This window comes from Dama dama, chromosome 20 (genome assembly GCF_033118175.1).
Source record: "Dama dama isolate Ldn47 chromosome 20, ASM3311817v1, whole genome shotgun sequence".
In the NCBI taxonomy this organism is placed as follows: Eukaryota; Metazoa; Chordata; class Mammalia; order Artiodactyla; family Cervidae; genus Dama; species Dama dama.
The window spans coordinates 31,629,924-31,655,322 of NC_083700.1; the positions used below are offsets into that span (position 1 = coordinate 31,629,924).

The window sequence follows — 25,399 nt, forward strand, 5'->3', positions numbered from 1 at the left end:
TGAACAAAGGTGCATATCCTAATTATTTGGTATCCTTTACTAAAAATATGGAAACAAAGCAATAATTTCCTGTTTGAAGAACAAATTGTTCTTTCTTTGTACAGGGGTGAGATGTAAATAATGTCACTGAGTGGAAATTATCAGCAATAGTGAAATTATGAAACTTGTCAGCTGAAAAAAATGCACAATGTGAGAATTGTGAGTTAAATTTTATTTGGGTGCAAACTGGGAGAGAGCCTCTCAGATAGCCCTGAGGATATGCTCCAAAGAGGTAAGATTATATATATATAATTCTGGTATATATGCATGTATACATTCTGTATATATGATTCTGGTGATGAGGAAAACACAATCAGGCACACATTTTGGCAGAGGCTGCTGCTAGTCATAAGGAGCGGAAGTCTCCATTAATGATCTCAGTGGTTTTCTACATATGAGAAGGTGCAAGAAATTGGGCTCATAAAACCTTTTCTTGACAATATCTACCTGAAGTTCTGCTTTGCCAGTTTCTCCCAGGGCACAGAGTGCCTCAATCCTGATCTCTGTCTGCCCTGAACTCTTTTCAGGGTGTGTTGAAGGTCAGTGGCTGCAGTGGTTAGTGACTTCATTCTTGCAGAACCAGATGGCGAGTGACAATTTATAGTTGGCAAACTATATTACTATAGGTAAATCTCTTTACTCAAAAATATGAATTAGTAAAGTGGCAACCTATTTTTTGAGGCTTGAATACATTCAAGTTAAACTTAAAGGGCCTTAACTTATTTTCTCAGATGACAAATATTTCTAAAGAACTTTCTAGGGTCTATTCTAGGGTCTGTCAATAGATATGTGGCATGCAGTGCAGTAAGATAAAAGTGCAAAGAGAAAAAAGTATGCTTTAACTGTACAAAAATTTATTAGGTACACTTATATGAGAAGTTCTGTATATGAAGTTTCAAATCAAACAAGAGACTTCTGAATCAAATAATAATCTCGTACTCATGTCTACCAGTGAATTCAGTCTTTTGTTGAACAGACAACACATTAGGTATTGAATTAGATTAAAACTTTTTTTTTTTTTTTTAACTTATGCATATCTTAGCACTCACTGGGTGAAGTTGACTTTTTGAGGCAGATTATACTTTTTGTTGTTGTTAAGTGACGAAATATTATGAACTACACATAATGGAACTGAAGACAAGAAAAATACTTTGAAGGGCAGTAGGTCTTTTGCTATAATATTAAAATTTCTTGGCTTCACACACATATGTTGTTAGCTTTACATAATTTGAATCCATGACCTCTGAAAGAAACTGCTCTGGAAGAATAACTTTTAGGTATCCTACACAAAGGCAGAATTTGAAAAAGACTCAGAAATTTAATCTGCTTTTTGGGGAGAAAATCAGGGATATAGAGGTAGCAAGCTCATGCTTGCCCCAGGCATGGTATACTTCTCTACTCTCTTAACTATATTTTTGAGTTAATACAGATTTCTGCGAGAAGTATAAATTACCTGAAGTTTAAAAAGTAAATGTTGTTCTTAACTCCTTGCCATCCCACTGCTCACACTGTATTTCTTAGAAGTACAACTTTTATTTTAATTTCACCATTAGCAAATGACTATTTTTTTCATAAAATTTTAACTCCATAGATAAAGCTGAAGTCCTTCCTAAACATAACCCAATTTCTCTTTCTTTTTGAAGGTTCTTAGTATGATAGGCATCCTTCCAGACATTTTCCAGGCATGTACATGTGTGTGTAGGGTGCGTGTGTGTGAAGGGTGTGTGTGTGTAATTACATAGATATTATTTTCTGTGAAACTATTCTGCAACTTGTTTTCACTTAGTGTGTTTTAGAGAGCTTTTGAAGACAGTAAATACATAGCTTTTGCTTTCTATTAAAAAACATGTGATTATATAATATTCCATAATAAGGATGTATCAGTACATAAAAATATGTACCCATATTTTTACCTATATTTTTACTGATGGATACTTTAGGCTGTTTATATTTTTCAAATACTGTATTAAACAATATTGCAATGAGCATCCTTGTGCACACACAAGAATGGTTTCATGGAATAGATTTATTGTTGTGCTTTTCTAAGGAAATAATTTCCTCTATAATAAAATTCTCAGCTTGATTCTATACATACTTCTCTTCCATAAGGATTTTCAGCAAATACACAAGATAGTTTCCTTCTATCTTTCAAATTATTCCTACAACTGGTTGAATTGAAATACTAAATGATGGACCACAGGCTTTAACTTTAGAAGCAACCTCTTCGTCTTTCTTTCTCTTTTCCTTATGGGGGCAACTGGAAATAACCTCTGATTAATCACAAATCACAAGGCTAACGCATGCAAGGAAGACACAATAAGAGGAAGTAAAAATAAAAGGAATAAGTTGTTTCCCTTTTTTATTTGTTTTAGTTTCAGGCTGAAAAATGCAATGAAATTCCCCACTGCTGTAATCTTTTCTGAAGCTTTCTCCAACTACTAGACAACTGTCTTCTCTAAATAGGTAGCATTTTACAAACTGAATTCCCCCTTTCTTTCCTCAAAGATATAAGAAAAACAGCCCACAGGAAGATGTCAGTTAAATGGTAAATGTGCTTATTTTTCTGGTACCTTTATGCTTAAACATCCTAAATGCCACAATGTGTAATGTAAATGATGACATGTGATTAAAAAGCTTTATCTTTTTTTACTTTTTTCTTAGAAAATAGCAAATAGTTGATATCAGACAATGATAAATATATATTTATATATACTTTTTCAGATTCTTTTCCATGACAGGTTATTATGAGATACTGAACATAGTTCCCAGTGCTATACAGTAGGTCCTTGTTTATTTTTAATCTACTTATCTATTTCATATACAATATTGTATATCTGATAATCCCCAATTCCCAATTTATCCTTCCCTCCCTTCCTCTTTGATAACTGTAAATTTGTTTTCTATGTCTATGAGTCTATTTCTATTTTGTAAATAAGTTCATTTGTATCATTTTGATGTCTATTTCCTGTGATATGACATACTAAAATACAATTTAAATGATTTAACTTAAAAAGATAATCATTAAATTTCTTTCAAATAGATAAGCTGCTTTTGTTACTCCTCAGAAAGAGGTAATAACATTCTGTCAGAAGGTAAAAAAATGTACATATTGTTTTTTCCTGTTTGATAAAAGTATCATAAGAAACCAATAAACTATTAAAACTATTAAAGTCAAAGAATAAAAGTTGTTTTAAAGGACAGCAGTTCATTAAAGTAGCAGAGGGTTTTTTTTTTTTTTTGGTTTGTTTCTCTTTTGGAAATGTTTATGATTTGATTTTTAAATTAAAATTAACTTTTGCCATTAGGGAAAATAATTTGATTACTAAACTCTACTGCAGAAAATTTGAAGTTAAAGAATTCTAGTTTCTAAAATGCCACGTGAGTGAAAGTTGCTCAGTCATGTCTGACTCTTTGTGACCCCATGGAATTCTCCAGGCCAGAATACTGGAGTGGGTAGCCTATCCCTTCTCCAGCGGATCTTCCCGACCCAGGAATCGAACCAGGGTCTCCTGCATTGCAGGTGGATTCTTGACCAACTGAGCTATCAGGGAAGCCCAGAAAAGTCATAGGACAAAGCTAAAAAAGCTACCCCACATCAATCCACTTGATTTAAGAGAAAGTCAGTAAGAAAGGGGATGAAATTCTTTTTCACACAATATTTCAGAAACATAGCAAGGACATAAAAACAATTAAGTGCTCGGATGAGGCCTCTGGGTGGAAGCAGCAGGCGCCCGGGCCCCAGCCACGCCACCTTGTTACAATGCTAGCATGGTTAAGATGGCATACACTTGGCAGCCCTCCTCGGTGTTAAGCAGTGGCCTGCCCACATACGCACAAACTCAAGAGAGCCTACTGCCTGTTCAGTCCAAAGAAGTTGATGCTTCCAGACTCGTTCAGTAGGTTTGGAGAATGATGTTAGAAAAATCATCAGACCAAGACGAGAGAATGGGCAGGTGAAGGCTACAGACACTGCCACCAGGAGGAACATCAGCAAGAGCCACAAATCACTGAGTAAACTAAAATCAGAGGAAGAGCTCAAAGGTAAGAACCAGATCTCAAAGGCCATCAACAAGCAGTTACACCAGAAGTTGACTGAAACTCAGGGAGAGCTGAAGGACCTGACCCAGAAGGTGGAGCTACTGGAGAAGTTTTAGAACAACTGTTGGGCAATTTTGGGGGGCAAGGGCCTCAACCCAGGCAGTGAGACCCTGGTATCATACATACCTAGACTCCACAACGGATCACATGGACTCTACATTGCTGTTAGAAACTTTGCAAGATGAGCTGAAGCTTTTTAATGAAACAGTCAGAAAACAGATGGAGGAGTTGTAGGTCTTAAAGGTAAGGCTGAAGATGAAAGAAGACGAGAGGGCCCAGTTCAAAGAACAACAGACCTTACATAACAGTCAAGTAAATGATTTTACAACAGCGCTTGAGGAAATGGAGCAGCTATTAGAAATATGATAAAAAGCAGGTGGCCACATGGCTCTCTCTTGGGGATAAACTTTCAGGGTAAGTCCCTTAGAACATCTGCTTCTTGCCATCATCTTCTAGGACTCACCATCCCCAGAATGAAAGCAGTTTCTGCAGTATGATTAAGGACATTATATGCGGACATGGCAGTTCCTCCTTCAAGCAAGTGTTTTTAGCCTTCAAATTGGCCGGCTCTCCTGAACCTCACAGTATATATTTGAGGCCTAATAAGAGATGGGGCCAGGAAGCTTGGATCAATCTTCTAGACAACAAAGTGACAGAGCACTAGAATTGGGAGATTAAACGGCCACAGCCAGAGAAAGGTCACATTCAGATATGCAGGAACAAACAGTGGAGGGCAGATGCTCCACAGGAGATATCACTGAGGAACTATGCAGTCCCCTCCAAACTTGGAATACATTCTGTCCCATTCTGGTTGGGCTCTATAGTGAAACTGAAAGTTGCCCAGTCGTATCTGTCTCTTGCGACCCCATGGACTATACAGTCCATGGAATTCTCCAGGCCAGAATACTGGAGTGGGTGGCCTTTCCCTTCTCCAGGTTATCTTCCCAATCTAGGGATTGAACCCAGGTCTCCCACATTGCAGGTGGATTCTTTACCAACTGAGTCACAAAGAAAACCCAAGAATACTGGAGTGGGTAGTCTATCCCTTCTCCAGCAGACCTTCCCAACCCAGGAATCGAACTGGGGTCTCCTGCACTGCAGGCGGATTCTTGACCAACTGAGCAATCAAGGAAGCCTGGGCTCTATAACCTCATTGTAAATTTATGAACTTGAAGTTATCTGAAATGGCTTAATAAGTGGGATGAAGATCTAACAGTAACATCTATGAAATAATACATGTTGGAGCTTTTAATCTAAAAACGAACCAACCAAAAAAGAGATACAGAGAAAGCACATGACAAAACCTACTCTAAGTCTCAGCAAACTAGAAACAGAAGGACATTTCCTCAACTTGATAAAGAACATCTATGGAGACCTCCAGCTAGCATGTTTAATGATGAAAGGCTGAGTGTTTCCTAAGTTCAGGAACAAAACACTTTGTACTGGAGGTTCTAACTAATACAATAAGGCAATAAACAGATGGAAATCAGATTAGAAAACAATAAGTAAAATTGTCTTTATCTGCAAACATGATTATAGAAAATTCAATGAAATTTATAAAAAAGCTATTAGAACTAGTAAGTGAGATTAGTAAGGTTGCAGGATAAAGGATCAATATACAACATCAATTTCATGTCTGTATAACAGCAGTAAACAATCATAAATTAACATTAAAAAACAATGCCAGTTATAATAATCATAAAACAATGAAATAGTGATAAATCTGACAAAAGATATTAAAGACCTATACAATGAGGACTATAAAGCACTGCTGAGTAAATGAAGAGAAATATCATGTTCATGGATTAGCAATTAGCTGATTCTAAAGTTCATATGGAAATGCCAAGACCCATGCATAAGCAAAACACCGTTCAAAAAGAACAGAAGTTGGAGGATTAACATTACCTAATCCAGTACTCTTGCCTGGAAAATCCCATGGACGGAGGAGCCTGGTAGGCTGCAGTCCATGGGGCTGCGAAGAGTTGGACATGACTGAGCGACTTCACTTTCACTTTTCACTTTCATGCATTGGAGAACGAAGTGGCAATCCACTCCAGTGTTCTTGCCTGGAGAATCCCAGGGACGGCAGAGCCTGGTGGGCTGCCGTCTATGGGGTCGCACAGAGTCGGACACGACTGAGGTGACCTAGCAGCAGCAGCAGCAGCAAAAGGCCACAGTAATCAAGAAAATATGGTATGGGCATCAAGGTAGACAAGGGGAGCAATGGAACAGAACAGAAAAACCAGAAATAAGCTCAAAAATATATGGAAAATGGATTGTGACAAATGGGCCAAAGTCATCTACAAAGGAAGGATAGTCTTTTTAACAAATGAGGCTAGAACAATTGTCTATCCATAAGCAAAAAAATTACTTGATCCATATATTTTACCATATAACAAAATGAAGTATCATAGACCCAAGTATAAAACTTAAACTATAAAATTATAGAAACACAAGAGAAAACGTTTCTGACATCAGTTTAGGCAAAGATTTCTTATATGACACTAAATGTTAGTTATGTGATACTAGAAGCAAAATCTGTAAAAGAAACATTGATAAAATGGACTTCATCAAAATGAAAAACTTATGCTCTTCAAAAGATACAATTAAGAGTATGAAATGATAAGCCACAGACAGGGAGAAAATATTTGCAAGGCATATATCTATTAAAGTACTTGAATCCAGATATACAAGGAATGTTCAAAATACAGTAATGAAAAAATCAACTCAATTTAAAAATGGGCAAAAGATTTGAACAAATATTTTACTGAAGAAAAACAACATAGATGGCAAATAAGCAGGAAAAGATGCTCAACATCATTAGTCAGCAGGGAAATTCAAATTAAAGCTGCAATGGCATATTATATACCTATCAGAAAGACTAAAACTAAAAGGACTGGCCATATTAGGTACTGGTGAGGATGTGGAGCAAATGGAACTCTTATACATGCTGGTGGGAATGAAAATGGTAAAACTACTTTAGACGACAGTTTGACCATTTCTTAAAAAGTTAAACATATATCTACCATGTAACATAGCCACTCTATTCCTAGGTATTCATCCAAAAGAAATATAAGTGCATGTCAATACAAAGCCTTGTGTATGAATGTTCATGGGAACTTTATTTGCAGTAGACCCAAGCTGGAAACAATGTAAATGTTCACCACCATGAACTGACAAAACGCACTGTGACACATACATACAGTGGACGCCATGCTGTGCTTAGTCACTCAGTCGTGTCCAACTCTTTGTGACCCCCTGGACTGGAGCCCGCCAGGCTCCTCTGTCCACGGGGATTCTCCAGGCAAGAATACTGAAGTGGGCTGCCATGCTCTCCTCCAGCGGATCTTCCCGACTCAGGGATTGAACCCAGGTCTCCTGCACTGCAGGTGGATTCTTTACTGTCTGAGCCGCCAGGGAAGCCCAAGAACACTGGAGTGAGTAGCCTATCTGTTCCCCAATGGATCTTCCCGACCTAGGAACTGAACAGGGGTCTCCTGCATTCAGATGGATTCTTTTCCAGCTGAGCTACTGGGGAAGCCCACAAGCCCACAATGGACACTACTTGGTAATGAAAGGAATGAACTGTCAATACAACATCAACGTGGATCTCAAGATAATTATACTGAGTCAAAGAACTAGACCAAATAAAAAATTACATTCTGTGTGATTATTCCACTTACATAAAATTCCAGAAAATATAAACTAACCTCTAGACGATTGGTGGTTTTGAGGTGGGAGTTATGGGGAGGAGTTGGGAAGGTTAAGTTAAGGGGTTGCAGAGGGGCATGAGGAAAATTTGAGAGGTGATGGATACGTACACTATCTTGACGGTAGTAAAGGTTTCAGGGGGGATACATATATCAAAACATCAATTTATACACATTAAATATATGCATGTCAATTTTATCTCAATAAAGCAAAATAAAAAGCCAAAATACAACAAATATGTCAAATCAATCTGTAGAGAAATAAGCAAAGAAATCAATGGAAAAAAATCAATTTGAAAAATGTTTCCACACTGTCTCTGTATTTCCTGTTTTCATTATAAAGGAAGAGAGAAGGGAATGCAGTGTAACATCTGTTCCATGCCCCACAGTACACCCTTAACCCTTGCCAACTGCATCAAAATACATGCGTTAGGTTGTGAGGGTGGGGGTGGATCAGCTCAAAACCATCAATTCCCATAAGAAAAACAAGCTACAGTACAAGCCCTTCTGATAACAAAGACTTTAATTGAAAATGCTCATCTTTCTTATGAAGGACAGCATGCTATCAGTATATCTTGCTTTATGGAGTGTATCTTTATTCCTAAATAGATGAACTTTAAAACTTATGTTCTAATAATAAGAACTAACAGTAAATGAGTACTGAGTACCTTGATTACCATTTGCTGTCTCATTTAATTCTTGAGATAACTGTGGCATTTTACTGATACAGGTTAACAGGGTAAGTAAATGGTCTAAGATCATAGAGTTAAATGTCAGAATTCAAACTTATGTCTGTCTAATATGAAAGCTCATGCTCTTAACAGCTACACTTAACTGAAGGTTCTAGTTGATAATTTAGTAGAATGCCTAATAATTACACCTTTATGCCTCTTTTTTGAAAGCTAGGATTTCATATATGCACACTATTCAGAGAGTGGGAATAAAAAATATTAGCTATATAAATTCCAACTATATAAAACACATAAAAAATGTGTTTTTTGGAGGGCCAGTCGCCATGGCCCCAAATGGCGACTGATTCTCTTCTAAAACACATTTCATAGTAAAGGTTATGAATGTACATCTAAAAACCTCACAATTCAATTCCCTAAATAAAGTTCTGCTTGCTTCTTAATACCCTAGTTCTTATATGGGCAGTTACTGGACTTCTCTGTTATAAGCTTATGTTCATGTGATCTTTTAGCAAAGATTTAAATTACCTGCTCCAATTCTAAAATCTCTTTCTAAAAATCATTTATCAAAAGGGGATCATTTTTGGTCAAAGAACTGTTAAGTCCAGGCTTATGGGTGACAAAGAATGCTTCAACTTTGAGTACATTTAAATATATTCACAGATCTGTTATTAAGTGAGTATATATCTGATTTTTTTTCAAGGCAAACATACTTGACAAGCTTACTAGTATAGGACAATATATGTTTTTTGCCAAATTCAATTTTACTTTCCTCATCTCAGACCAGCCTTCATAATAATCTGCTTCCATAAAAAGCACAAGGCCATGACCAAACGCAGATGTCAGACTCAACTTACAGTGAACTTGTATTTGTGATTTTCTTAAGCCACAGCACCTTCCATGATAGCTTTTGTTTGTTCTATATTTTTGGCACTGCCATAAGATCCTTATTTTAAGATTATTTTTGGAAAAAGTAAATAATTTATTGTTAACGCAGACATATACATAACATTAAATTTTTTATTTTTAACTCTGGCAGTTAAAAAAACTCCCAATAGTTAAATATTACAGCCTCAAACTCTAAATATATTTCTAACTTTGTCCTGTCTACAACATTTTTGTCTGTAAATTTTCTTGCTTGGGGAATTCTGCAATGGCTTTTGGCCAAAACCAACAAAGTTATATCCTAGATGTTAGAAGAGTTATACCTGTTTTATGACTGAGGCATCAGTGGAAAGGAATTCAAGACTCTTTAAGCTTATTCTATGTGAAAGTTGTAATACTTCACCATTTATTATTGCAAAAGCAATTTAAAGAATGCTTTAAAATAAAATGATACTAATCCAGGTAGATTCTACTTAATCATAGTTAAGGGTGTCTTTGCATCAGATCTGAGACATGTAGATATAATATACACAACATGGAAGATTCAAACTATTCAACTTTTATTGACAGTCAAATCTATTTTCCAAATTTTAAAAACGAATGTTCCCCCTTCTTTTTCTAGAGTAATCAGACCCTGTTGGGAGGCTTCTCCTAGATTTTTTTAGAATTAATAAACTGAGCCTCTCCTGCTGAACTGTGTGGTTCCAATCCAACCTCTCCTGAACAGTTCATGAGCTATGTCATCTGCTTTCACTGTGGAAGGGATTCCCATAGTGTTCTCATTCATGTAAATGAAGTGGGCAAATCAAAGGGAGAGATTTTCATTAAGAAGGCTTTTCTCTGATGTAATGCCTTCTAAAACAGAAAATCATTTTATATAAAGTTCATTTAGGATCAAATATGGTATAAATGGCCTCTAACAATTAGACTTCAAATACAGAAGAGCTGAATATTACATTATTTTCTATTGAATTCCCTGGTTCTATGCCAAACATGTCTTGGCTGCAACAGAAGAGTGAGGAGGCTTTTATATTTGGGGGGAAAAAAAGAACTATGAAGGCTCTACAAGGGTGTAGTTGCAATCTGAAACTCTGCAGAAATTCTGGAAAATGAATGAAGCTCTTTTACAATTATAACTTTATAGATAGGATTTACTTACAAACTACAGGGACTTTTATAATACATCCCTATATAAATCTAACCCTTGCCAATGGGACTTACTATTTATTTAACAGCAACAGTGAACCATATGGTTTTGTTCAGACATGCAAGGTTAAAGAATAGATTTTATATCTAGGAAAAATCTCTCTTAAAGAGAGAGAAAAAAAAAAAAAGCTTTAAAAACAAACAAACAAAAAAACAAACTTAAAACATACATGAAAAACCAATCTTAGCTATTTAAGAACAAAGACCAAAACCTTCTCAACCAACTAAGCATGAATTAAGACAGAATACTAAATCGAAGAAAATTAGCGAGCTGTCATATAGTTCAAGAGCAATAGTGTTTGTTGCTAAGCAAGAGCTATACAGAAAGAATGCAGTAAAATCTTGACATACTACAGAACCAAGAACAAATTAAAAAAAAAAAAACCCCAAACAAAAAATCACTTCACAAATAAAACAAGATTTCATTTTAAGAATCTGATATGGCAGTTGCTTTTCTCAAAGGAATGAAACAATTTTGACCCCCCGCTGCTACTTACTTTATCTAACAATAGACCGTTTAAAGATATATCATTTCTGGTGAAGCTATTCATTTCACCTAAACTACATATAGCTTAAATCTTAGAAGAGAACTTTACCACCTACAGGCTGTATGCACAGACTAAATACAACACTTGTGCCTGATTCTGAATGGTATCTTATTTCAAAATGCTCTCTTAACTATAGCTCTTGCTTTTCAAGCTGCGCTTTCAACTTGTCAGAAGCTGCCTACAGTAACTAAAATTGGATTCACACAGAAAAAAAAAAATTTCTTTTAGGAAAACATATGCAGTAAGCACCTTAGCATCTGTTAATATTAAAACCAGAAGGCAGTATGTTACATAGGGCAGGCTGTAAAATTTAATAATTCACAACATTCATTTTGAAATATTACAGCAATCTTTTAAAACAATGGCATACATTTCCTCTGTTCAATGAATATCCATTCAGAATCTATATGCCAGGTGCTGAGGATATAAGGATTAGCAAAACAATCATAAAGCTCCACAGGTTTTTAAAGCTAGAAAGCAAAGAGGTCATCTTCCAATTTTTCTATTAGAGGAAGCCATTCCTCAACCCCTATCCCAATTAAGAGAGCACTGAGGCCCACAAGTTTTTGTGTAAAAGTCAGTTGCAATATTTATGGGAAACTTCTTCCTAGAATCCAGTGCAGATAGGCACAGATACTCAGGTGAGCCTTTTTAACACGTTGCCAAACTATTGTAGTTTTCCAAATTCTGATTGCTATTTATAGTACTGCTGCTCTTGGGAAACGCTTTCTGAGTTCTAAGAGGACATGAACAAAGCACTTTCTGGTTCAGCCCAGGCAGTGGAACCCTTCCAGGTCTAAGCTGGTAATTCCTATAGAGAGGAGAGCCAGAAGTCTCAGATGAGAACAAGGGAAGGAAACAGGAAAAACAACACACTTTAGGAGTAAGGATAGGGAATGAACTCAAACTTTCTTCAATCCTTCTTTTTCTTTTCTCTTCATTGATCAGATAAATATGTGATAATAATTGGGAAGGTGTCCTGGGTGTAATCAGGTTAGGATGGGGTTATGAGAAATAGTTTTCAGGGAAGTACAGGAAAGGATGAGAAATCCCCAAGAGTGACAAAAGGGGAAGACCTGTGGATGTGGCAGAAATGAGTCACCAACCAGAGTAAACATTTTATATGTAATGTATGTTGGCGGGGGAGTCATTAAAAAGTTAGCCTGTTGAGGGCACACTAGAAACATCCATTCAAATGATTAGCAACCATTGACTGTTTCTTGATATGGGGTACATGATATGTACTGAGAGAATACAAATAAAGGGAAAAGAAGAAATGAATCCTACACCATTGGAGTACTTATAATGCCATGCAAATTACAGTGTTACACAGAAATACTAGTTATTAATCATTTATTCTTATTACAGACAAGGAAGCTTTGTTTCAGACAGACTGAATGACTTGACCAAGGTCATACAGTCATGCTTAGTGGCAGAACAGGGAGACTTGAGCAATGAACTTTATATTTGACTAACATGTGTCAAAGCCATAAATATGTGATCTTCGGGTACACCATGTAAAATAAGACTGAAATAAGCGGGGAAAGGAAAATAAGTCAGAGTCCACCCCACAATCAGAAGGGAACTGCCTCATGCACTTTGGAGAAGTTAAACCACTGGAAACCACTCATCACACATTACAAAGCTACAAGAAAAAAAAAAGCAACAGTTTTCAGCAGAGACTATGCTTTTTTCAGCATGCCCAAGTCTCATCTTCTTTGGCCACTTCTCCCCTTTTGGGTGTATCATCTTCCTACTACTCACACAGATACCCTTAAGGTTTTTTCTTCCCCTCTCCAAATCTGATTTCAGACAGGTTGGAAAACATCCTTCCCAAGGTGTAGAAGATTCATGACACTTTAAAGAAGTTATGCCCTTCTATTTTTTTAAAATTAGACTTTATTTTTTAGATTAATTTTGGGTTCACAGCGAAATTGAATAGAAAGTAGATTTCCCATAACCATCTCCTCCCCACTCCTGGGTATTTTAGTAGATATCAAATACTGAAACAAAAGTAAGAATTTTTAATCTGGGGTCTAGGGAATCTATTCATGGTCTTAATGGAGTCCTTGATCTATCAGATATTATATCATGAATTATGGAATATGGGTGTATACAGATTTTTAAGAAAGCAGGTTTCATCAAGTTCTCAAGGGGTTTGCATTCAGAAACAGCTAAAGGCACTAAGGTAAAGAATAAAGTCCAAGTCCAGACATCAGGTAGGGAGACTAAAGGAATTATTTGGAGGCAGAAAGGCTTCATCACAGTCCCAAAATCATATCATATGGGTGGCTGCTATAGCAAGTATCAATGTGTATATACCAAGGCCTCTTAACTTCAACTAGGACTATAGAAATATCCTAGTTAACCAAAGAAATGCTTTCAAACATATGATGGCCACTCTCTCTCTCTCTTTTTAAAAACATACCTTTAAAGCTTCTATAACGAGGTCCCTTGCTTCAAGCTCTCCTTCAAGAATACTGAATAGTGTTAGGAGTTCTGGCTTGCTGAGTTTTTCCAGATTCATCCTGAAAGCCTAAAACAAGGACAATAATCAGATAATCTCCAGAAGACAGAGGTAATCTGATACTATTTAAGAAAAAATAAAGTGAGATAAGAGCAAGAATCACAGTAGAAAATACTTTTAAGAAAGGAAATGGTTAACTAAGAATAAAACTACCATATGGCTCAGAAATCCCACTCCTGGGCATATACCCTGAGAAAACCATAATTGAAAATGACACATGTACCCAATGTTCGTTTCAGCACTATTTGTAACAGCTAGGACATGGAAGCAGCCTAGATGTCTACTGACAGATGAGTGGATAAATAAGCTGTGGGACATATATACAATGAAATATTACTCAGCCATTAAAAGGAACACATTTGAGTCAGTTCTAATGAGGTAGATGAACCTAGAGCCAATTTATACAGAGAGAACTAAGTCAGAACGAGAAAAACAAGTATCATATATTAACGCACATATATGGAGTCTAGAGAGGTGGTACTGATGAACTTATCTGCAAGGCAGCAATGGAGACAGACACAGAGAACAGGCCTGCGGACACAGTGGCGGATGAAGAGGGTGGGACGCACTGAGGTAGCATGGAACATGTACACTGCCGTATGTACAACAGACAGCGGGTGGGGATCTGCTGTGTGATGCAGGGAGCTCAACCCAGTGCTCAGTGACAACCTGGGGGGTGGGATGGGGTAGCAGGTGGGAGGGAGGTTCAAGAGGGAGCAGACATGTGTACCTGTGGTGATTCATGCTGATGTATGCAGAAACCAACACAGTATTGTAAAGCAATTGTCCTCCAATTGAAAATAAATTTTAAAAAAGAAAGGAAATGGTTGCAATTAAATGTAAAAATAAGAACTTTCCATAAACGGAGCAGTAAAAGAAAATAAAATTCATTTTAATTATTGACTTTATCACCATTTACAAAGATCAGATTTTCATTATTTTTCCCTCCTGGCATATATTCAAACATCCTAGAAGGTCTCAGAAAGAATTGTTATTGTTCAGTAGCTAAGTTGTGTCTACTCTTTTGCAACTCCATGGACTATAACCTGCCAGAGTTCTCTGAAACAATTAGTCACTAGTTTTATTCACTAGAAGTTCAGGTAAAATTTTGTTATAATGAATACTATTTCACTGAAAAACTGTTATACCATAACAGTTTTAAAAAGATATTCTAGTTTTAGACAACCAAACTCTAAAACTGTATATAAAACACTCTGGGATCCCTCTGAAATTGGCTGAAATCAACTTGAGCAAAGATAATGTTTGGTGGGAGTGCAGGAGAAATTTTTCTTTTAAATTGTCTACTTTCACAGATAACATCTATCACAACATTTATATTTCACAGTAAAACAAGACTTAAGTGCAACCATGTACAAATGTACTTTTAAATAAGTGCTTAAAATATATTGTTTAAACATCTTAATTGGCCAGGCTATTATAAACTGAATTTATTCGACTTAACAAGTTCACATTTCTATGAAGTCTTGCATCTTTTAAAATACGTTAAATGGCAAATTGCATGGCACAAATTCAACGCTTTCCATAAGATTAATTTCTTACAAACCACACACAGATAGAAGTTAGACTATGATACAATCTCTGAAGGCTCTTCTGGCTAGTGTGTATGGTAAGACACATTCTATAACTTACAAAGTAGAACAAACACTGTCTTCCCTCTCCCACTCTCTACTTTTAAATTGCCACTCTCATGTAGTTTTTTTTTTTCCCCCAAAGTGAATCACAACATGACTAGCTCACACACCCTCTAGTAACTCCCAATTCCTATGAGCACATTAAATTTTAGGAGGCACACAAAAGAGTCATTGATTCCTTCTAGAACTACTGCCTTTAAGCGAATGAGAGCATGTAGAAAATACATACTTCACTGTGTTGTTAGATATCCTTCCAGAACATGCTGTATGAATCTTTTGCCACATGGTAAAATATGTTTAATGTAACTTCAGCTCTAACTGCTAAATTTCTAACCGGTGAGGGTTAGCCACTAGTAAGTAATTCTCACCTAAGTATTATATACCTCACAACAGTTACTTTAAAAATAAAAACTAAAAAACAAACAACAACAAAAAAAGCCCCAAACCCACAAACCTAATAAAGCTACACTTAAAGATAGTATGTTGGAAAAACACATTACTTTGCAGTCAGATAGATGCCAGGTTGACATCTTCCTAGTTGTGTGACTGGACAAGTGTTCTGATTCCCAGTTTTCCTATCTGTTCAAGTGAAATGATATCTAACTCATAGGACTGCTGTAAAGATTGACTTAATAAATACAAAACATCTTGCCAAGCTTCTGATACAAGCTAATCAATGCTTTCATTATTAAGAACTACTATCCTCTCTCATTTTCCAAAAGAATTCTGAGAAAGGCATTACCAAAACTAGGGACAGTCAAGATCAGTTAGTTTAGAAATAAGTGACTCTGGCTACCCTTTTGTAGTTGGGAACTACAGATAAAGAAGGATGATAGATAGCATCCTGGAGTGAAGAGTCGTGAGGAATTTAAACTACCATTTGAGTCATTTAATGTTTCTTAGATGAAATCCTTCCCCCATTTCCTGATGGTTTCATGTTTTAATCTCTCTCAAGGATATTATAAAGCAGAAGAATCATTTTATATCTTTCTTCACCTCTCCCCTGATGTTAAGTAGAATAATGAGCACTTGGTAAAGGGACTTTATAAATACTAACTGCACTAGTTGAGTAAATCAACTAGGAATGGAGCCAAAATGTATTTCCTTCAATATTTTTTTATTCCTTAAATATTCTCATTAAGAAATCTAAAACTGTGGTTTAAGGAAGCAGTGTGATGAGTGAAGAATGTAGAATTTCAGTCTCAGCTCTGCTACTAACCAGCTATATAGTTTTGAGGAAAAAAAAATTATCTAGCTGCTCTGGCAGTGAGTTTCCTCACAGATGAACTAAATACACTAGACAATCTCTAAAGTCCTTCATGGTTCCATTCTAAGCTTTCATGAGTGAAAATCAAGAATTATTTGTTAGAGAAGTCAAGTAAGAATTATAGGTAAACATACAAAAGGAACTCCAACAGACTATCCCTAAATCAAAGTTTTTGATTTGTTATGATAAATATACATCCTCAAAAAAGACTGAAATTGAAACAGTCTTTAGCCCCTTTAATTACTGGGTTGGCCAAAAAGTTCATTTAGGATTTTCTCTGAGATATTATGGAAAAACCTGATTAAACTTTTGGCCAACCCAATATAAAACAGTCTAGTCTAAGCAAGAAAAAATTCTGTTCTTTGTCAATGGCATAAAGAACAATATTCATGTTACAGCTACACTTGGAAATAACTTCTGGAACATTTTGCTAATATGTACCAATTATTTAGCTTGGTGTCTACAGGAAGTGAATGTAATACAAACATGACAGGAGAGAAAGAAGGGCCCAGCTGTGTAATTCAAACCCAAGAGATCTGTTTTTGCATATTCCCACAACCATTCTTTGTAAATATTAAAATTTTCCAGGTTTTTTGTTGTCCTTTACATTTGAATCTAATTTCAATACACAACATACTGCAGTAACTTTTTGTCTGAAATATAAATGCATGATAGTAAAACGGCATTGAGTTTTAGTATGGCAGTGATATTCCTGGGGGTGGTACAAGGTGGGGGATGGGGTGGGGTGATACTGACCTGATAACTTACGGTCACACTTTAGTCCTCAAGTATGATCAAGTATAAATTCTTAAGGTTTTCTTCAGTTAAAATTTGGGAAAACTAACAAATATATTTAAAATGTCATCAACATGGTGGAAAAATGTTCAATGCTGCAACATAATAGATTTATTGTCTACGTGACCACACTCTATAAACAATTAGTAAATCCTCAGAATGTCAACTGTCATCATAGCTGCAGAGGCCTGACAGCTGTAGGTTGATACAGACAAGAAATAAGAAAATAGCCACTTCAAGATGAAGCTGAGTAACACTGGAAAAAATACCAGGAATCTGCCTTCCCTTTTGCAATTATAACTAGGGAAAGTGAGGCCTTTCAAAGTCTTTTTTGCTTTAAGAGGTCCACTGCCATTTCAAGGACATCTTATGAATGTCACTAGAAGAAACTGACTTTCTCTACTTGAACTGACAAAGGCCTATTTGCTTGAATCACTATGACTTACGCACAATGCACTCAGATTTAAAAAATAACGTGATTACAAATGAACTTTTCAAACTGCCAAATTCCGGTAAGGAAAATTCTCATCCCTTTATCTTCTATCAATCAATAAACAAATCAATCTGTCACCACCTCAACTTTGAAGGGCTTATTACTCATCCCAGCTCTACTTTTTCCCACTTATTTTCAAATATTAAATGCTGAATTATATGTAATTTTTGGTTTATGCTTTTCTAATAGTGTATTAGACACAGCAAACTTTTAAAAAAGATAGGCCCTAAATTTTATTTGATAGAACATAATTTCCATCTTGCATTTTAAGCTTCTGAGTTCATCTGACTCCCAATTTCTGCCTAATATGTAAATAATTTGGTCTGAGATTTTCAGAAAAAGGCTGTTTCTAACTCTATATTCATTATCAGAAATAAGACTGCCAGAGTTTTGGCATGTCACATTGTAGTCTACAGACTCGTTCTCCACTTATTTTCTAAAAGAGTTGTTACTTGTCATTGTCACTGTCCATTAAGTAACTGAGAAAAACAAGATCATTTCAACCAGATGCTCAGCTTGTTCCTTCCAGCAGAATCTCTCCAAGACCCAACCTTCCTTAGAGTTTAGATGCAGATATTTCTGCCTAAGGAATTTCTATAAATTTGAAATAAAAACCACTTGTGGACAAGTTGTCTGTATATATTATCATACACTGAGGTATAGCTAGCTGTAGCTATATTAAGCTTTATAGTTTTTCTCAATGAAAAAATACATATATACAGTAAAAAGATAGTTATACATACTACAATACCCTGGAAACACAAGCCTATTTATAGACTAAATATGAAGCTTATTTTTAAGTTAATAATAAGTGATTTCAAACTGAATTTGCCTGCTTACCATGTGGTGCATTTATATGCTACTTCTCACCAAGTCAGGGCTGAGAGCCAGGAGCGCATGAAGGTCTTTCTGTATAAACTTTCACATGCCAACAGCCACAAGAAGAGAATTACGGATATCGAGGACACCGGCCCCCACCTCCCCTGTACCTCTTCAACACAGTGCTGATTCTGTCATGGAGGTATGCTGCTGTGGCTTGGGCTCTGTTCATTTCACTTTGAACTCTGCTCATTTCACTTTTTACTTTGGGTAAAGGCCTTTTCCCTTTACCCAACCTCCACTCATTGTGGTTCTGGCTGTGCCTTTTCCTTCTTGCTCTGGAACTCATTCTAGATGATAGCAGGCGTTGTTGCCTTTTTACCACAGCGAGACTGGGTGGCAGGAAAAGAAACACCCCAAACAGCTTCTATAGCTAAGTAAGCAGTAAGGCAGGGAAGGGCGGAGTTCGAGTAAGATGTTTGTCTATCTAGTATCTGGGTGTGTGTATGTCTTTATGTGGAGCTGAAGGCTTTATTTCTAAGTGGTGGGTGATATGGGACATGTAAGAGAAAACATTTTTAAGATGAATCTTAGATATTTCCAGATACAGAAGCACCTCAAAAAAAAAAAACACAAAACTACATAAATCTTTTTTTTTCAAATCCACTTGGTTAGCACACACGCGTGCATACACACACACACACACAGAGTTATTTTACCCAGGAAATCATTCTTGCAAAACTGGATAAAAATCATTTCATTATTATATACTCACATATCAAATTTAAGAAATTTACACTTAGGCTACAACTGACTGATATACAGGCCATTCAGTAAGTTTTCAATTATAAGTAATAGGATAATAGCAAAGATGTAAAGCAAACTTGCTCCAATTATGTAAAGATTCTTTAGTACATATAAGCAAAACCAAATTTCAGAAGGCCAGTGAATTCTAAAAATTCAAAAATTCAACACTGACATACACAGTGGGTGTTTTGACAGCTTTCTACTAGATAATGTACTTCCTTAAAAACCCAGTATATATGAAATTTTAAAAAAGTCACATTTATAAATACCAAGTCTAAAATAGATAAAAGTACCCTAATGTTTAAAAAGAAAATGTATCCAAAGCAACCTTCTATCTGAGGGTGGAAGGTGTTGACACATTACCTTGACTATCTCAAGATTTAAGTTTCCCCACCCTCTGGCACTTCTGGCTTTTCATAAAGGTTATTCATGCATTTGGTGGTGAGAGAGTGACAGCATCCCATATGATACTTTTGGCATTTTAGGATTAGGCTAGTAAAGAAAAATATGTCAAAATATTATCAGAAAATACTTTTCTAATTACAAAAGCAGATCTTTTGTACATTTACTAAAGAGAGTTGTTTTCGCTATTATTATTTACAAAGATTCTAAAATCAAGGTAGAAAAACAAATCTTCTTACTAAATTCTACAATACTATGCAATAAAAGCTTTACTATAAATGTCAAGTCAATCTTCTTTCAGTTGAAGGTAAAAGATATTACTAAACTATTTGTATTCTTTGTACTTGTGTGTTACGATGTGTTATAGGTTAACTGTGTCCTCTAACCCAAATTTATATGTTGAAGTCCTAATCCCTAATACCTCAGAATGTGATATATTTGAAAACAGGGTCTTTAAAGAGTGATTAAGTTAAAAATGAGGTCATGGGACTTCCCTGGTGGTCCAGTGGTTAAGATTCTGTGCTTCCACTGCAGGGGGCACCGGTTCAATCTCTGGTCAGGAAACTAAGATCCCACATGTCACATGGTGCAGCCAAAAAATAAATAAGGACAGTAGGGTAGGCCCTTATCTAATACGCCTGGTGTCCTTGTAAGAAGAGAGATTTGGATAAAGACACAAGACAGGAAGAGACCATGTGAAGACACAGGGAGAAGATGTCTCCCATTTAATAAGTCAAAGAGACAGAGGCCTCAGAAGAAACCAGTGCTGCCGACACATTGATTTCTGATTTCTGGCCTCCAGGATTGTGAGAAAATAAATTTCTGTTGTTTAAGAAGCCCAGTTTGTGGTACTTGTTATGGCGGCTCTAGCAAACTAACACAACATTGTAATCATTTACTACTGAAATTTTTAAACATTATTACTGCAACTAGATCAAAATCTTCCCCTTACTGTGAGAGTGCCTGAACAGAGAATGCCTTGCTTTGTCTTATCAGTCTGATGATTGGATTATGCAAAACGGAATGGTTTTGTAACAGTTTCAGAGAGTATAAATTTCAGGATACTGAAATATAAATATAATATACAACAGTGCTAAGGGACTGAGAAGCTTGTTTATCCAATACTCTCAATGTGTAACTTTGAAGTAGGCCTCAAGAAACCAGCTCTGTAATAATGCTAATACTTGTTAAGGTCAATACTTAAAATGCTTTCAGAATTCTACTCAAAGCTGATTCTAGGTTACCAGATTTTTTAGATTTGTACTTAGGGCAGAAATTAATAATGATATAATTAAGCTTACCAATATTAGTCACCACTTCCTCAGAGTTTTATTTTTTAATCAGAGTTTTTTTTAGAATTCAAGCCATAGTAGTAATAATAAAACACACACACACACACTTACTGAGCTAAACGTTAATGTGTTCCAGGCAGTGTTCTAAGTACTTGATATGTATTAATTCAGTCCTTACAACCTTAGGTGATAGATGTTATAACCATGAACCAGCCAGTTCATCATAACTATCACCTCCATTTTAAAGATGGGAAAACTGAGGTATAAAGACTAAATAACTTTCTCAAAGTCTTACATGTAGTATGTGACAGAAATAGAATTTGAACCTAAGTGATTTAACTCCAGAGGCTTCCTTAGTAACTACTGCTACTTGTACCAACTGCTTACATATGATTTTCTCATTTTACCAGCTACAATGTGAGTCACAGAGCTGGAAGCAACCTCAGAAATAATCTAATTTAGGACTCTTATTTTACAGATGAAAACTGAGACCAGAGTTGTTAAGTGAATTACTGAAGATTACAGTTAAATAGTAAAACTATTAAGGTACAGTCTAACCTACTTTCTGCGACACCATGATGGATATCAGTCTTTTGCTTTGGTTAGCTCTGTTTTAAGACTCATGTATCTCCAGCGTATCTGTGTGTGTGTGTGAATGTGTCTCTCTCAATAGGTGTGTACATCTGTTTCCACCATTGTCTCTCCTGCATGTTGCCAACAACATTTATACAGATACAGAAGAAAAGGAGGAAGTGGCCTCATGCCCATAAACAAACATTCAAACATCTCTCCCCCAAAATGAGGATGTTTGGCACAATGGTATTAAAAACAGATCTGTCTACCTAGAGATCTTGTTTATACCTTTTCAAGTATTCTCACCTGGGACAAGACCAAACCAGAAGAGCTACATTAGTTAAGCTACTGGAATGTACATTAATGAAAATGAATAACAGTTTTTACATTAAAAATTGTTGTCATTAAAATTAAACATATGTTTTCTATTGCTATTATTAGGAAATTACCAGGAATATTGACTATTTCAGGTATATCTGTCAGTGGCTTTATTTCAATGAAATTATTAGCATTATTTCAGAGAAGTAAAAGTTTAGGGGATAGATGATATAGACAGATATATATATTTCAATGAAATTATAACATGATTCCACTGAAATATGTATATCTGTCTATATCATCTAGTTGTCCATCATCCCCCTAAATTTTTATTTCTTTGAAATAATGCCACCATGATTTGCAAAATACTACAATGAAGGAACAATATGTAGACTGATTTTATTTCCAGTAAAATGATTCATGGGCCTCAATTCTACAGGCAGGCTGGGATACAAGAACGTTTCAAATATTAGTGTTGGATGAAGTTGTTGACTCCATCAAGATTTCAAATCAGGAAGAAACAAGAGCATGTGGTATGGAGGACAAACCCTAATACAGTCCAGATATCTGTGTTTTAGCTATGCCCATGTCCCGACTCTTCCTGAACTGTATAAAAATTTCCCAAAGGACTGTAATAGAAAATTATAACTGATGATGTTTTGCCTTTTAAATTTCGTCTTTTAAACCAGACCACTGATTTTTTTTTAAAAAGTTTAACAATTTGATATCAGTTGAAAACGACCAAGAGACCTTGCTCCCAGGTTCTTTGGGGATGGTAACTCTTCTGAGAGGATGCATCTAAGTAACTCTTCTAAGAGGATGTTGCAGTGGAAAGGGCTTGGACTTCTGAGTCCTACAGACCTAGGTTTATATCCTGGCTCTACAACTTCATACTTCCTTGATCCACTTAACCTTTGAGTTTTCCCTTCTTCTATAAAGTGGGGATGACAATACATACTCTAACAGGATACAGAAGGGTTTAACAGGGTTAGTGACTGGTCAGCTCTCTCACTTGTTATCTCTGGAGAGCATATATTTGGTTGCATCTGCAAGGATGATGAAATTTTCCTTTTTCCAATGAGTAGTCATTTTCTACCATTCATGTGTGTAATTCAGAAATCAAAAGAAGTTTACTCCTTCTAACCTGGCAGGTGGATCTGTTCCAAGAAGGTGATCGCCTGGCCAGTTCCTGGGAAAAATGGCTTAAGAACACACACAACATTTATTTAAGCCAATGGTATTTGCACACCACTTGGGAAAGAAAAAGGACAATCTTCTGTCTAGGCTAGTTTTTTTGTGACTTTAGGATATAAATGAAAAGCATGACTTTGCTTCCGCTGCATTTCTATACCTTTTAATCATCATAATTTTGACTTGTAATACTGATAAATGGGTTTTCTAAAAACATCACAGCTATTTTTAATATTAAATGCATAATGATATGTATCTATATTCATAACCCAGCAGCAGTTATTCTATTCTATTCTATCAATTCATCTATTTACATAGCTGTCTTTTGTCTCATAAGACTGCTCTTCCAGACGAATACTCTGTCTTATTCTACTTGATAAACTTAGTACCCAGCAGTCTCTGGTTCAAATGGGTATTCAAAACATGCTGGTTGCATAGAAATGTACCATGCAGTACCATGAACTACATTCAACAAAACTGGACTTTATCTTTTAGGAAATAAGAAGCCATTAAACATTTTCAACAAGGTGAATCTCATAATAAAAGTATAGTTTTAAGAAGGCTAAAGCTTGAAGTACAGAGCTGATTTGACTGAAGAGAAACTGGAAGCAGAAAAAGCACTTGAGAGAATAACAGTACAGGTGTAAGGTTAAAATGTGTGAACGAGGATGGTGGCAGTTAAGAATGGAAAAAAAAGACAGACGTAAGAGACTTTGTACAAAATGTACAGTAACTTAGTACTGGTTCTATTTAAGGAGATAAGAGGAGAAAGAATCCCAGATCAGCTGAGGTTTTAAGGCTGGGTGACTAGAATGATGATGCCTTTAACAGAAACAGGGATGTTAGAAAAGGAACTGGTTTTTCGGGGGAAATGATGACTGTGATGTGAGACAGACACTAAATGAGAAGTAATTAGCTCCCCCAAGAGGAACATGATCAGAGTCAGTGAGTGTGGTGAAGGCTAAAGGTTTAGAAGCAAGGAAGTCTTTAGGGGTGGAGCCTTTTCAGAAAATTTCCTCTGCGCCTTCAGTTTAGGAACAAGAGGCAATAAGAAGCTGATATACAGGACTGGACCAGATCTTGTTTGTACGGTCAAATATTAAACCATTTAAGAACCAGATTGGTTCCGTTCTTACTCTAGTTCCACTGCTACAACAGAAAGGCCTACTTAGCAGAAACCAAGGAATGGGGAACCTCTTCCTCCCCAAACCCCCCAAACTTAGTGCTTCTTTTCTCCGTAACTTACCCATCAGGTCATTCTCCTCCCCATTATAATTTATAGCTCTTATCTCTCATTGAAACAACTCATCCCCGCTTGCTTCTCCCTGTGTACCCCTTCCTCCCTGGCAGACCCAGAGCACACTTCAGCCTCGCCTTCCCCAGCGGCTTTGCACAAAGGATCCATGCAGATGCTCCTAAGGCTCAGGGTCAGAAGTCTTTTTTGTCTGTAAACCCCATCATCCTGTGCTCTTTTTGTTTTCCTTCCTAGTTTCTATTTGAACTCAGTAACAATTAAGGATTACATTCTCTGTGGCTCCAAAAGATAGAAAGGATTCATTTAGCAGCAAAGCACACATTTAGAGTGAAAGCTCTGGCTTTGGACCCGAAATACAGAGCTTGGAAATAGCTGGCAGGGAGAAGCCATACTACTACATTCTTCACGTCAAAGCCTGTTTGTAATCCTGTTTCCCTCAACCCACAAACCCCTGTCCTTGACTCCCCTGACCTCTACTCTTAACTCCCCTGTTCGTGGTTTCTTCTCATCCATTTTGATTGTTCCCATGAACTGCTCCTTACATTGGAGGCAGTAGAAGAGCTGTCTTCAAAAGGCAAAAAATCACTATTAATCAAAATTACCATGGAAAATCCCTTAAATCTCACAGAAGGTACAACCCGGCACCATGATCACACTATCCATGAAACCATTTATATGACACTGAGAGTGAAGGTACTTGAGACAGTTTGGAGTGGAATAACTGACAATTCAGAGAGAAAACATCAGATGGTTGAATCCCTTGCCTTTCTTTTTCCAGGGCCAAAAAGTTTAAGGAAGATAACACACATGACAAAATTATGAAACACACACTG

General features: G+C 36.3%; 1 protein-coding gene and 1 pseudogene across 1 annotated transcript in view; one reads left to right on the forward strand and one right to left on the reverse strand.

The window, feature by feature from the left end:
• The window catches only part of CTTNBP2NL (CTTNBP2 N-terminal like), a 50,382-nt gene that overhangs the window by 20,618 nt on the left and 4,365 nt on the right, over positions 1–25,399 (reverse strand). The window contains exon 2 of the mRNA XM_061121149.1: positions 13,604–13,711. Coding sequence (XP_060977132.1) covers positions 13,604–13,702 — 99 coding nt within the window. The 5' untranslated portion in view covers positions 13,703–13,711. The remainder of the gene's footprint in view (positions 1–13,603; positions 13,712–25,399) is intronic.
• Positions 259–4,984, forward strand: LOC133041138 (small kinetochore-associated protein-like; annotated as a pseudogene).